Source organism: Momordica charantia (genome assembly GCF_013281855.1).
Source record: "Momordica charantia cultivar OHB3-1 chromosome 8 unlocalized genomic scaffold, Mcharantia_2.0 BLBB01000008.1, whole genome shotgun sequence".
Classification (NCBI taxonomy): Eukaryota; Viridiplantae; Streptophyta; class Magnoliopsida; order Cucurbitales; family Cucurbitaceae; genus Momordica; species Momordica charantia.
The window spans coordinates 24,147,121-24,160,530 of record NW_028275166.1 but is presented as its reverse complement, the minus strand read 5'-3'; the positions used below and the strand labels follow the sequence as shown (position 1 = coordinate 24,160,530).

The 13,410-nt window shown below is 34.6% G+C and overlaps 1 protein-coding gene across 1 annotated transcript; it reads right to left on the bottom strand.

Moving 5' to 3' along the window:
• Window positions 1-9,823: 9,823 nt before the first annotated feature.
• On the bottom strand, window positions 9,824-11,819 carry LOC111020715 (uncharacterized). The gene is made up of 2 exons (XM_088127001.1): window positions 11,813-11,819; window positions 9,824-11,730 (listed from the first exon to the last, which is right to left on the bottom strand). Exons 1-2 carry the CDS (start codon window positions 11,817-11,819, stop codon window positions 9,824-9,826), a joined length of 1,914 nt encoding a protein of 637 aa, XP_087983127.1.
• Window positions 11,820-13,410: the final 1,591 nt, after the last annotated feature.

The following is a 13,410-nucleotide window of genomic DNA, read 5'->3' as shown; positions in this document are numbered from 1 at the left end:
TGTTCTTAATCTATTTTTCCTCTTAAAATTATATCTTATTTTCTCGTTCAATTATCTCTCACTATAACTTTTATTTATCTTTTTATTTATTTATTTTCTCTAAAAAAAATATTTCGAATCTTGTTTTCTCACTATAATCTCGTTCAATGTAGGGAGTTGGGCATTAAGCACATCTGTTCCAGCACATCCGCAGGCTAATAGGCAGATTGAAGCAGTCAACAAAATCATCAAAAGAACTCTGAAGACCAGGTTAGAAAAACTTAAAGGGTTGTGGGCAGAAGAACTTCCTAATGCATTATGGGTCTACAGAACAACATCTTGTACTTCGACAGGAGAAACGCCGTTGTTGCTATCATTTGGCTCTGAAGCGGTAGTGCCAGTCGAAATTGGACTCCCCTCCCCAAGGGTAGAGCAGTTCAATCTACTTGACAACAATGAATCCGTACAGCTCAACCTCGACCTATTAGAAGAACATAGAGAAATATCACGACTACAAATGACTGAATACAAAAATCGAATAGCTCGATACTACAACTCAAAGGTTAAGAAACGTGTCTTTAAAGAAGGTGATTTGGTGTTAAGAAAGATCATGCCTAACACCAAAGATTCAACTAGCGGGGCGTTCGAGCCAACATGGGAGAGCCCATACAAAATCGCTAAAGTGGTTCGAATGGGCACCTATGCTTTGGAAGACCAATGGGGGAAGGCCTTACTACACCATGGCACGCGCAACACCTCAAAAGATACTACCACTAGTTCAACACATTGGTTCTGGATCTTTTATGTTTTTCCATTATTTTCACCAACTAAAGTTGTTGTAACTAAATTTTTGACAGGGCGATCTTCCTACTAATGAAGTCTTCGACATTTGACATGATACTTGAGTTTTTATGTTCATTCTGAAATAAATTTCTCAATCTGGGGGCATCATATGTAGATATCTACATATCTACGACCAATCAAGAAACTCAAAATTGGGATAGACCTAGAAGCAAGCCAAACAGGCAAAAAGCTAGTAACAACTCAGCGTGGTCAAAACTAAAAACAGAAAAGTACAAGATGTAAAACTATTTGGCATAAAAGCCAAACGAGTTAGAAATCCAAAGGTATCGACATTAGTTCTGTTAAATTTAGATCTCAAGGCCAAAAGTGAATGGCTTAAACTCAGATGAGAATAAAACCAGGCTCAGGAGACTTGATCATGACCAACGAAAATTGAAAAAACTCGAACTTCCAATTCATGAAGTGATGTCGATAAGCTCAAGGTACAAAACTAGTAGTAGGAACCAAGCGGCTAAAATCCAAGATTGGATCAAAAGCTTTCGGTAAAAGCTCTGTGAGTTATAAACCCTGACATAATTAGCCACTGATACGCATATGAATTATGCTATAGAATGATCTCGTGGAAACGACAAGCGACAGGTACTCTGAAAACAAAGATCTTGACACAGTCATTCGTCTTCTGTTTTGAGAGTGGGGGCCATTGTTATAGAGAACAAAAACAACCCAAAACGAAACAAGAATCGAGGCCTGAGATCATCGACAAGGGGAGATCGGCCTGAGACACAAAGGGCCAACCCATGCCAAAAGACGACCCGACGCCGAGGCGCCGGCCTCTCACCTTGGCCTTCGGGCCAAGGTGTAACACGACTTCCCTCGCTCGGATCTAGCGACAAGAGATTAAACACCCCTGTTCGGGGCCGAGCCCAACATCTACCCTCTTCTGTTGATTAACAATCGTTGGGCCTTGCAAACTCTGAATTAGGGCTCAACTACAGAAGATTCTAGAACCACCCTCACGACTATTAATAGTAGTGCAGCCTAACCCTATGGAGGCAAGTGACATATCTCTAGCTCACTATTTTCTCAACTCTTCCTCGCTAACTTAGGCATCGGAATCCGTGTTGACTGAGGTCACATCGGTTTAGATCGGTTTGGTTTTGCAGGTATCAGTTCCCTTAAAATTGAGTTAGGTGTGTGCTAGAAGAAGAACCGGAGGGTCAAAATCCACGCATCAACAAATATATTTTTTCATTAACAAATTTATTAAATTGTGAATAAAATGTTAAATAACTTTTCAAACTAATTATTTATAATTCAAAATAATTCATATATATTTATTACACTTTTTATGAAATTCTAAAAATAATTAAAATTAATTACAAAATCGATAATTCATTAGAGTCAAACTTATAATTATGATTATCAAACAGACCTAAGAGATGATCCTCGACCAGCTAATAAGTACCAAAACATCCTTACTGTAAAAAGATATAATTAAAGAGCGGAAATATTATATATATTCTTATCCACATCTTTATTAGATGCATAAAGATATTTAAAAAAGAATGAAATGAATATCCTAATCCGATCCGATCTACAATTTGGTACCACAAACTTCCAACCAAGCAAGGGCTCCACTAACTTTAATTTTCTTCCAAGATAATATAAATAAATAATAAGTTGGGTGGCTGTTTCATCTTTCTGAAAACAATTGCTAATTAAGCATCCAACATAACTCCTTAGCCTATTTAAAGTTAGTCGATTTGATTTTCCAAAGATTTTGAGTTTGAATCCTTATTTTTATAATTTGTATTCAAAAGGAAAAAAAATACTATCTTGATTAAATTGTTTAAGGTCTTAAATTACTGTGATATCAAATAAAAAAAATATTGTTGTCTACGGAAAAAAAATTATAAAAACGATAAAAATGTTTTAAATTTATAATAAACACGATAACACTGTTTAAATAAATTAGAAGCAGATTTTAATCGAGTTGCCCAGTACCTAGTATCTCACACTTCCACGTCAGCATTCATGTCATTATCAAAAGTTTGACTCTAGGTACCTCTTAGAACCATTTTTTTTAAAGTTGTGGATTAAATTGTCAAATTTTGAAACTTAGAGACTAAATAGAAACTTATCATGAAACAAAAATGTATTTTACCATTTATTATATTGTCAATTAATATTTACGTATCATTAATATATAGTTCATGACATAAAAGTTGACAAAATTAACAGATTCTACATCACTACATATAAATTGAGAAAAGAAAAAAGTGGTTAAAGAAAGTTGGATAGTCAGAGAAGAAGAATAGAAGTTAAAAAAAGTTTTTTAATAGAATAGTTTTGAGCATTGAGGATAATAATAAGTGTAAAATAATAATAATATAATAAATAGAGTTATGTCATTATTTTTCTAAAGATTGTTTACACAAATTTAAAGAAAAATGTGTGAAATGAAAAAAAAAATTTATAATAAAGAAAAATTGAAATATGTGAAATGAAGATGATTGTTTTTTTAATCTTGTGTTAGCAGTAGAATATCTAATTTCTCTATAATTTGATTCTCTCTCATATGTAAATTTAAAATTTGACTCAACCCGCGGGAAACATTCTTCAATCTTTTAGATTTCATATTAATTATTAGCAATTTATAAATAGCGAAAATTTATCTTTTGACCACTGACATGTGGTACAATATGACTGTATTAGTTTATGTCACGATTTTATAAAAATTTTCTATTTATTTGACGTAATTAATGAGGATTTGCAACAGGCCAAAATTTATGCCGCTACAAATATTTTCGATGATATTTGAATCTTTGAATAATATAAACTTTAAACAGCTAAATTAGAACTTACTTTTTTGGAGCATCACAATAAATTAGGAACCATCACCACTACAATTTATATCAATACATGATTGACATTCTATTAATAATTCTACAATTAACTGTTCAATACTTTAATTCTTTTTACATTTCACAACATTTTAGAAATAAGATACTTTCTTGTGTTGATAACGTACATAAACGTTAAAATAAATAAATACTTTATCTTTATATTGTACAAAGTTTTTAAATAACTCGAGATGTTTGGATCTACGTGTTAATGAATGTGCATAGTTTGAAGTTGATAAACGTTTAATTTTTTTTCCCCTTTTTTGGTAGATTTTAGTCACAATTTGTTTTTCCGTAGATTTTAGTCATATCGTGTGAAAAAAAGTGTGGCACTTGCCATTATGGCAAAAAGTTCAGAAAAATAGCACATATAGCATCAACATTTAAGTTTTACCGATGTAGCAAATTAAAGAAAAAAAAACCAAGACCCAAATAATAAAATGTCAAATATACCTTGAAGCTCAAAACTTGATATATCTCTTGACACGACCCGTCCAAATACTAGTCCTAGAATGAGTCGCGCCGACCACAAACCTTCACTAGCTATGGAGTCCACGGTCAACTTTCTTTCTTAACCTTGACCTGATCTTTGACTAACAATCTCTGAATGGATGCAGAATAAAATAATAATCTCAATAGAACAACCATTCTTACATCCATTCTATACATTCATTTTTATCAAAACGGTGCAGATAAAAATTTCTTACACACCAACGAAATTTACATACAAAATGTCATGCAACTCTTGAACTAATTTGGGTGGCAGAAACTGATCTACTTTCTTCTTGAAACTCAGAAACTTAGGTATAACATGAGGGAAAACAAATGATAAAAAGTGAGCTGAAAATCTCAGTGAGTGGCAAGTTGATAAGAAAGTAATCTCGTAAAATTTTTTACATAAACAATTGAAGACTCAGTTCTTTAAACAAACCTCATAAAACTGAAGTAACAAACCTTCTAATTTAAATCTCATAAAACTTGAGTTGTAATAATAATTTCTTTCTAGCCAAACTGAAAAGGCAACGCTCCCAAGCCCAGGATTTGGACCAGGATTTGGATTCCGTCTCGGTATTCCCCTGCATTCCCTACGACCCAGTTACGCCAACTTCTCAACCTACTATAAAAACACATTCTAAAAACCTGTAAAACATTCTTCTTCAATCATAAAACAGATCACAGAAATTTCAACACCACACATTTACCCATATTCTATTATGGTCTACTAGCGTAGAGTAATCTCAATACACACAGCAGAATAATTCTCTCAACGTGCGGAGGCAAAGGGTCCCAAAGATCTTCTATTTCTTGGTATACTATAGAAACACATTATTATAGCATATGGGTAATCACCTGGATACAATAACATGGTGGTTTGAAAACTATTCTCAATCTCAATAAACTGTTCTAAAATTCTTATTTTCTTGTTTCTATGAATTTTTCTAACTTTCTTAAATTATTTCTATAATATATCTCTATAAAACCATTCATGAAATTCTAAAATCTTTTTCTAACTTTAAACATTTCTTTAAAATCATAAATGATAGGACTTGATTAAAAGCTAAAAATAGTAGTTTTACATGCTTAGTTGGGAGTTAATTATGATGAAAAATGTATGTTCAAGCATATAATTTAGGGAAAATGTGCATAATTTGTGATTAGGGACTTTGGAATTCAGTTATAGCTAAATGAACGCTAATTTGTGTAAATATGCTTATTTTGTAAGGAAAAGTGAAGATTGATGATCAAAATGCGTCATGCACATTGTAGGACCAGAATTTCCAGCTTACTAGAGGAATGCACCAGCCAAATTGTTTTGAAAGTTCCAGCTTCACAATGCTTCAGCCACATTTGATGCCTAGATTGTCAAAACGGGAATAACAACTTTTGAACAAGTAATTGGTCCAAGATTTGTTATTAGTTCCTAAAATCTCTACAACCTCATTTGGTTCCAACCTCTCATACATTTCTCAACATCTTGTTACCTTCATAGCCTATAAAAGGAACTTTCAAGCATCACTTCAAGACATCTCATTTTCCATGCTTTGCTTTCTCTTTCTAATTCTTGTCAACTTTATCTTCTAAGTTTGAATTCCAGTTTTAAGTTTTGTTCATCCTTTATTGTTTTTAAAATTATTTTTTGTTCATTTTATTTCAATTCTATTTGTTCTAAGTTTGTACTTCCCTTTCCATTTCAATGAAAATGGTTTCTTTTGTTATCTTATCTTGTTTTGTCATTTATTTTACTTCCATGAGTAGCTAAATTATTTCTTCAACCCTCCTACGAATGCTTTAGTTCATCTATTTAAATTACATCTATCAGTGAGCACGGCGTATTACGCTCTCTTTACTTATCTTGATTGATACAATTTATCCAGTTGATTTTCTTGTTGGCCACTTGTTTAAATCACACCAGTTTGAATTTAATTCTGAAAAGGTTAGAGTCAAACGGATCTCATCAAGGTAAAACGGGAAGTTACTTATAAATAAAAACTAAAACAAGATCCTAGACATAGGCTCTCTTACCCCGTTAAACGTAAGTTGGAGCTTGATTTATTTAGGATTCTAGGGTTGCATAGACATATGTAAACACTAGCTTAAACTTCTAAACAAACCAAAAGCGGTATGAAATAGGAGTTGAACCAGTTTGCATAAATTGAGTGTAATTACAGGCACATTTGATAGGTGTAATTCATCATTTTAGAACTAAACAGAAGTAGAGGGGTTGGCCTTTTAAATTCTATTATTTTGGTGTGTTTTTCGTGTTCCCAACAATTCCACCAATTTTTATTCCCAAACTCGATTGCTCATTCAAGCAGTTTACAAAATCAATTTTAAAAGAAAACTAGTCCCTGTGGAGACAAACTTGGAACATTTCCAGATTATTAGTTGTGACAGTGTGCACTTGCACTTAACCTCTAGCTATTAAGCTGAGACGCAACAATAAAGCATTTCTAAATTCTCACAAACATTTTTAAATTCTCAAACAAATACAGCAGAAATGTTAAATCATACATAATATATGTTCAGAAATTCTGTAATACTAGATAATAGAAAACGTTTAATGAAGTAACCACTTACAAATCCTTTAAAGCGAATCGTCCACTGTTCCAAATTCCGCTTGATCTGCAGTACCAATCAAATACCAAATTATTTTTCTTAATTCCAACATAAACTAATTCCAATTTAAATCACAATAACTTCAAAAATATCAATAATCCAAATTCACAACTTCATTCTCTCTCTTCATTTAAAACCACAGTTACAAGTGGATCCCACAAAACCCATTCCTTTTCAAGTCATCCTCTTCTTCTTTCTTCTCCATTAAAACCCACGAAATTTCTCCATTTCTTCCTTCCTGCTCTCTGTTCTCTTATTCTTTTCTCAACCAAAAACCTCTTTCCAGTTGATTTCTATTTCATCTTCAATTCCTTATGAAAACCTATAGACTTAACCTTCATTTCTCATCTTTCATTATCCACGGCCTCAACAAGTTCTTCCTCGGAACTCTACCAAAGAACTTATAAATAAAACTTAACTTCCCTGTAAAATCAACTATTAAGGCCACAAATCTGTAATCAACAACTCTTCTAACCTGCTACTTCAACATTTAAGATATTAGAGAAAAACCCACAACTAAGAGCCCGTTTGATAACCATTTTAGTTTTTGGTTTTTGGTTTTTGTTATTTTTAGTTTTTGGTTTTTGGTTTTCTGTTTTTAAAAAACAAAAACCATATATTTTGGTAACCATTTTTTGTTTCTTATTTTTAAAAAACAAGAAACCAAAACATGTTTGGTAACCATTTTTAGTTTTTTGTTTTTAAAAAGTTAGAAAATTGAAAATACATATTAGAGAGATAAAATTTTATGTAGAGTAGAGATGGTGTAGGTGCGAGTGAGGATGATCTCCCCCATTCTCGGGCTCGTGAAAATTTTTAGTCTCCGTCTATACCTCGTTCTTGGGTCTGAGAGATGTTCTCGAGAAAAATTATCGGTTTTATAATTGTTTTTAATTATTTTTAGAATTAAAATATAAAAAAGTGTAATAAATATATATATTATTTAAAAAATGGAATCAGGGACGGGGACGGGGTCGGGACATGCATTTTCTATTTTTGGGACCTGACCTTGCGAAAATTTTTGTCTTTCGTGCAGAGACATGAAAATAGAGATATAAATAAACTTTTTGAAGATAAATTTTAGAGAGATAAATAAAAATATTTAGAAAAAAATAGTAAGAGAAAAGTTAAAGACAAAAAGAGAAAAATTTTGGAGAAAAAATAAAGTCGAGAGGAAAAGATATGTTAAAAAAAAGAAATTATGAAAAAAGAAAAAAATTATAGTGGAAAAAATTTAGAGATAAAAACAAGATTCAAAATATAATTTTTATATAAAATAAATAAGTACAAAGATAAATATAGTTATAGTGAAAGAAAATTGAACGAGAAAATAAAATATAATTTTTAGAAGAAAAATAGATTACGGAAAGACAGAAAAGTTATAAAATATGAAATTTTCGAGAGAAAAAAATTAGGAAAAAAATTAAATTTTTAAAGAGAGAAATGAAACTAGTTTGTTAGGAAAAAAAAATAAAAATACAGAAAATGTTGGATAGAGCAAATAAAGCTTGTAAAGAGAAATTTAGAAGTAAAAAAAAATTAGAGTGAAAAATAAATTTTTTAGAGATAAATACGTGAAACAAAAAAAGTTGAGTGTTAGAAAAAGAAATGAGATTTTGAAAAATAAAAACTCTGTTTTTGAAAACTCCGTTTTATTATTATTATTTTCTTTTGAAATTTACAAATAGTTTTTGAAAAACAAAAAACAGAAAATTGAATTGATTATCAAACAATCGTGTTTTTAAAACATAAAAACTAAAAACCAAAAATAAAAAACGAAATGGTTATCAAACGGGTCTTAGGTTTTCAATTTCCAATATTTCTAATTCTTGTTCCACAAATTCCATAATCTCAAACACGTTTACTTACCAATTTCACTTCTTTCTCTTGAACAAAATCTCAAAATCTACACACACGAAACTTAATCTCTCCTCTGTTGGCTCAACAGTTCACATTGTTTATTGGTGGCAATTCAAGACATTTGGCTTTTCCTGGCTCCCTTCTCTTTCCTGTTCTTTTCTTCTTCTCCTTCTCCTTCGTTGGGAAATTGAGATTTTTGACCCTACAAATAGTTCAAATTGGATAAATGAACCCCTTTTAAAAAAATCTAATTTTTGACCCCACCGCTACTTAATTTTGAACCTCTCCCCAAGCCAATTTACCATAGTACCCTCATGTTTAAAAATGAAGGGAACTCCGTCCAAGTAAATAAGTAAAATCCTGAACCCCATCTCGGACGTTTCCTGGCCCAACGAAAATTTTCACCCTTTCTCGAACGTTTCATTTGTCCTAAAGCCCTAAAACCCATCCCGGATTGAACGTTATCTCGGACAAAGGACGTTGGACGATTCATCCATCCCGGACCTTACGAAGTTATCTCGGACGTTTCTCTTCCATTGTTTCGCCATACGAAGCCATCAATCGCAAGGTTAGTGGTCGGGTAGATTATAACAAAATTTTTAGAAACGTTTGTTGTTCTGATTTCATTATCGGCGCTATCTAAAGCAGCCATGTAGATCTAGGGTCATTTTCATGTTGTGCTTGTAGGACTGAGAAATTTGGGGAAAAAATCAATCTCTGATTCAATCCCGTATTCAATCCTGGATGATTTTGGTCCGGGATAGAGTACGGGATTGAATCCGGGATCGAATTCGAAGTGGCTGCATAAGCCTTCCATCCCAGACCTTATCCCGGACCATTTGGCCTCCGGGATGAAAGGTAGAAAATGAAATCATATTCTCTGCCTTTCATCCCGGAACGAAACGGTCCGGGATAAGGTCCGGGATGGAAGGCAGAATGCATTATGTTTGGAAAGCCTTCCATCACGGACCTTATCCTGAACCATTTCGCCTCGGAGATGAAAGGCAGAAAATGAAACCCCTTTCATCCCCATTAATAATGATAATAATAATAATATAACACATAGGGTTACCAATGCATGCATGCATGGTTGGTTGCTTGGGGTACAAGTTACCACACAAATTTATGAAAAAACAACAAGTTACCAATACATCATACATTTACGCTGTGTTAAGGGGTTCATTACATGTTTTGTGATTGTGCCCCGATGTACCACACCGACCGCACTTACGTGTTTGGCGCACCTCGCCCGTGGAAGGAATCCTAACTGTCCGCCTCCTGCCAACTCTAGGAACCATATATGGTGCTTCTACCGGTGTATCGACAAAATCTGGAGAACTGTTCCACGTTGAGACGTGACCAATTGGAAATATTGGTTCTGCATAAGCCATTACCCAGGAGTTCGTCGTGTATGCCTCGTCACACAGAGTGTACGGATTTATGTTTCGCATCATCGCCTCGGCAATAGCATGAGAGCATGGAATTTTAAAATAATCAAACTCCCGACAATTACATGTCCTAGAGTTGAAATCAACAATCCCGTCAAGGTTACCATCACGTACCTGGACATGAAACTGGTCGATGTTCACTACAACGTGTCTCCTGGCATTGTCCGAGTATTCAGCAAGCTTATTTTCTGCGTAGTAGGACAATGTGGTTGATCGGGAAGAGGCAAGCGTCCGTCGATCGTAGAACCAAGTCTGTAACAGACCTCTAATATGGTCCAATAACGCAGTTACTGGCAACTTACGCGCGTGTCTAAAGAGGGCATTCACGGACTCCGCATTATTACTGGTCATCTGTGTGTACCTCAATTCTGTTTGGAAACAACGAGCCCAACGCTCCTTTCCAATGTCATCCAGATACTCCCTCACACCAGGGTACGCACCAAGTTGAGCCCAGATTGAGTTGAAATAAGACTCTCGATATGCTTTCGCAGCTTTTAGAAATAGTTCCTCGAGTGCCTTTGCATCGACTTTAAATTTTGCTAACAAGTTCATCTTAATATGTTGTATACAAAAGCAATGAAATGCCGTGGGAAATACCTTGTCAATTGCCTTACAAATAGTGTGATGTCTATTAGAAACGAAAACCAAATTGTTCACTACGCCGGGCGTACCTTTTAATTGAGTCATAAACCATACCCATGATGCTACAGTCTCACCGTCAACAATAGCAAATGCAACGGGGTAAATCTGGTTATTCGCATCCGCACCAGAAGCTATTAACAATACCCCTATGAACTTCCCTTTTAGGTGGGCCCCGTCGACAACCAACACTGGTCGAATACAAGCCAGAAACCCTCTAATCGATTTACCCAAAGCCATAAAGACATATTTGAAATATTTTCCACCTTTGAGTTCCAATTCGAAAATAGTACCTGGATTCATGATTTTTAATGCTTCACCATAAGTTGGTAGTAGACCGTATGACGATGCTGGATCCCCTCTAATAAGTCGAAGTGCTTCCTCACTGGACCGCCAAGCTTTGTCATAACTTAAATTCACACCATACTCCTTCCTCATGTCTTGTATTATGTCCTTCGGTCTATACGTGCGGGAGACGTCTGTAAACTTCGCTTGGACAAGATGTCCAACCACCCAACTCTTGGCTTGCCTATGATCCTGTTTCAAAACTCCACCGTTGCATGTATGGATGCTATAGTATTTTTTTATCTTGAACAAATTGCAGTCCCTCAGCTTTGTAGCTCGAAGTCTCCAGGTGCAACTAGTATCAACGCAGCATAGTATATATAGTTCCGGTGTCGACTTTTTTACTTTAAACTGAAAATTCAGCCGCATTACAACTAAATGCATTCTCAAACTCAACTCCTTCTTCGTATCAAATACTTCGCCCTCCTTAACATCATTTGTTCCAGAAGACTGTACTATGAGTTGCAAATTCTCATAATTATGCTGTCCAGTGAGACCATCACACCCCATTTGTTGGACCGCTGCTTCATCCCTACAAATCTCAGCATGTACCTGTTCCACATCAGGCTCAGACTCTTCATCAAGTGCATCGTCATAGTCATCATTCACAAATTCTGCTTCATAGTCTCCTTCTTCTGACTCTCCCAACGGGTCATATCATTCATCACTTTCTTCTTGATTATCATTCCATAATCCCGGCACATTCCAATCACATACCCTGCATCTCCTATGTTACATGGAACAACATCTGATTCCAATGGTGTTAAACCCGCTATATCATGACCTAAATGCCCGTAAAAGGGGTGTGGTTGTTGGGAAGAAGAGGGGTTCGATGATGAGGAAGGAAATGAATGTATCGAATCTGTGGGTCTCTGGAATGGGCGAATACAAGCTGTGGGCGTACAACTCGAGGACACGTTTTGGCCTACATGATATGGGAAAAAAGGCATGTACGTTTCATTCTCATGTACCTGCTTTGGCGTAGTAGATATGTATATAGGCAATTCAGAAACATCTTCACCAGTTAAAAAAAAATTCAGGTCATCGTCATCAGTTATCTCCATTACACAAACTTTAGTTTTAAAATGATATACGCGTCTAATTATAATATCGAACTGAAGGGGGTTTATATTACTCAATCTATACACGTGACCTAGAAATTCTCTGTACGTGGTTGTACTATCCACTGTCAATCCTCTCGTGCGACCACCAACGTAATCTTTTTCACTATCGTTCCATTCTCCACCAAATGTTATGAAAACACGAGGCATCCTGCAAATAGATAAAATCAAGTGAGATAAGAATATCGTCCAAAAAAAAGTGGTAAAAAAATAACAAAATACATGTCATCCCGGACCGTCCCGGACCAGTCTTGGTCCGAGACATATCCCGGACCACAGTGCTTCGAGATTGGTCAGGGATGTATCCCGGTTCACTCCCGAACCATCTTTCGATCCGGGATTGAACATGATTTGTCCGGTATTGAACAGTCAATCCCGGATCTCGAAGCTTCAATCTCGGAACAATACTTGGTCCGGGATACCGACTGCATTTCTTTTCTTTTTCCAAGAAGCCAAGTGAAAATGTATGAATGGAAAATATTTCAAATCATTTCAGAAATTTTTATGTTAACGTACCTCTAATTCTTCAAATGTGAAAATGTGGGGACAACGATTTTAGATAATGTGGGGATAATGATCAAACACGTGGCAATGTTTCTTTCCCGGATTTTAAAAAACGTGATCTATGAGGAGTTTGGATGGTGTGAAAATTTTAGATTGTTTCAAACTCAAAACATAAGTAAAATATGAGGTTAAAAGTTTGGTGAAATGGTTGGGTGGAAGTTAATGGGAAAGTTAATGTATCATAAATAAGGGTATATTTGTCTTTTCACTAAAGAATGGGTTCAAAATTAAGTAGAGATGGGGTCAAAAATTAGGTTTTTTAAAAGAAGTTCATTTATCCAATTTGAACTATTGGTGGGGTCAAAAACCCCAATTTCCCTCCTTGGTTCTCTCCCCGTCTTCTTCTTTTTCTGTTTTCCTTTTCCTTTCCAATTTCTTTTTTTTTTTATTCTTTCTCCCTTAGCCACCACATAACACTATCACATACGTGTCTCGATACAAGAATTCCCAATATTTTTTTTAAACCTAGGAGGTAAAAGATCAAAGTGCCCCCTTATTCTAAATTTCTTCTTTTTATTTTTATTTTTTTAAATAGCTAAAAGACCATTATACTCTCATTAACTTCAATAATTCCAATTTTATTTTCCTTTTTAGAAAATAATGACGGACAAATCCTTACACCTCTAATAT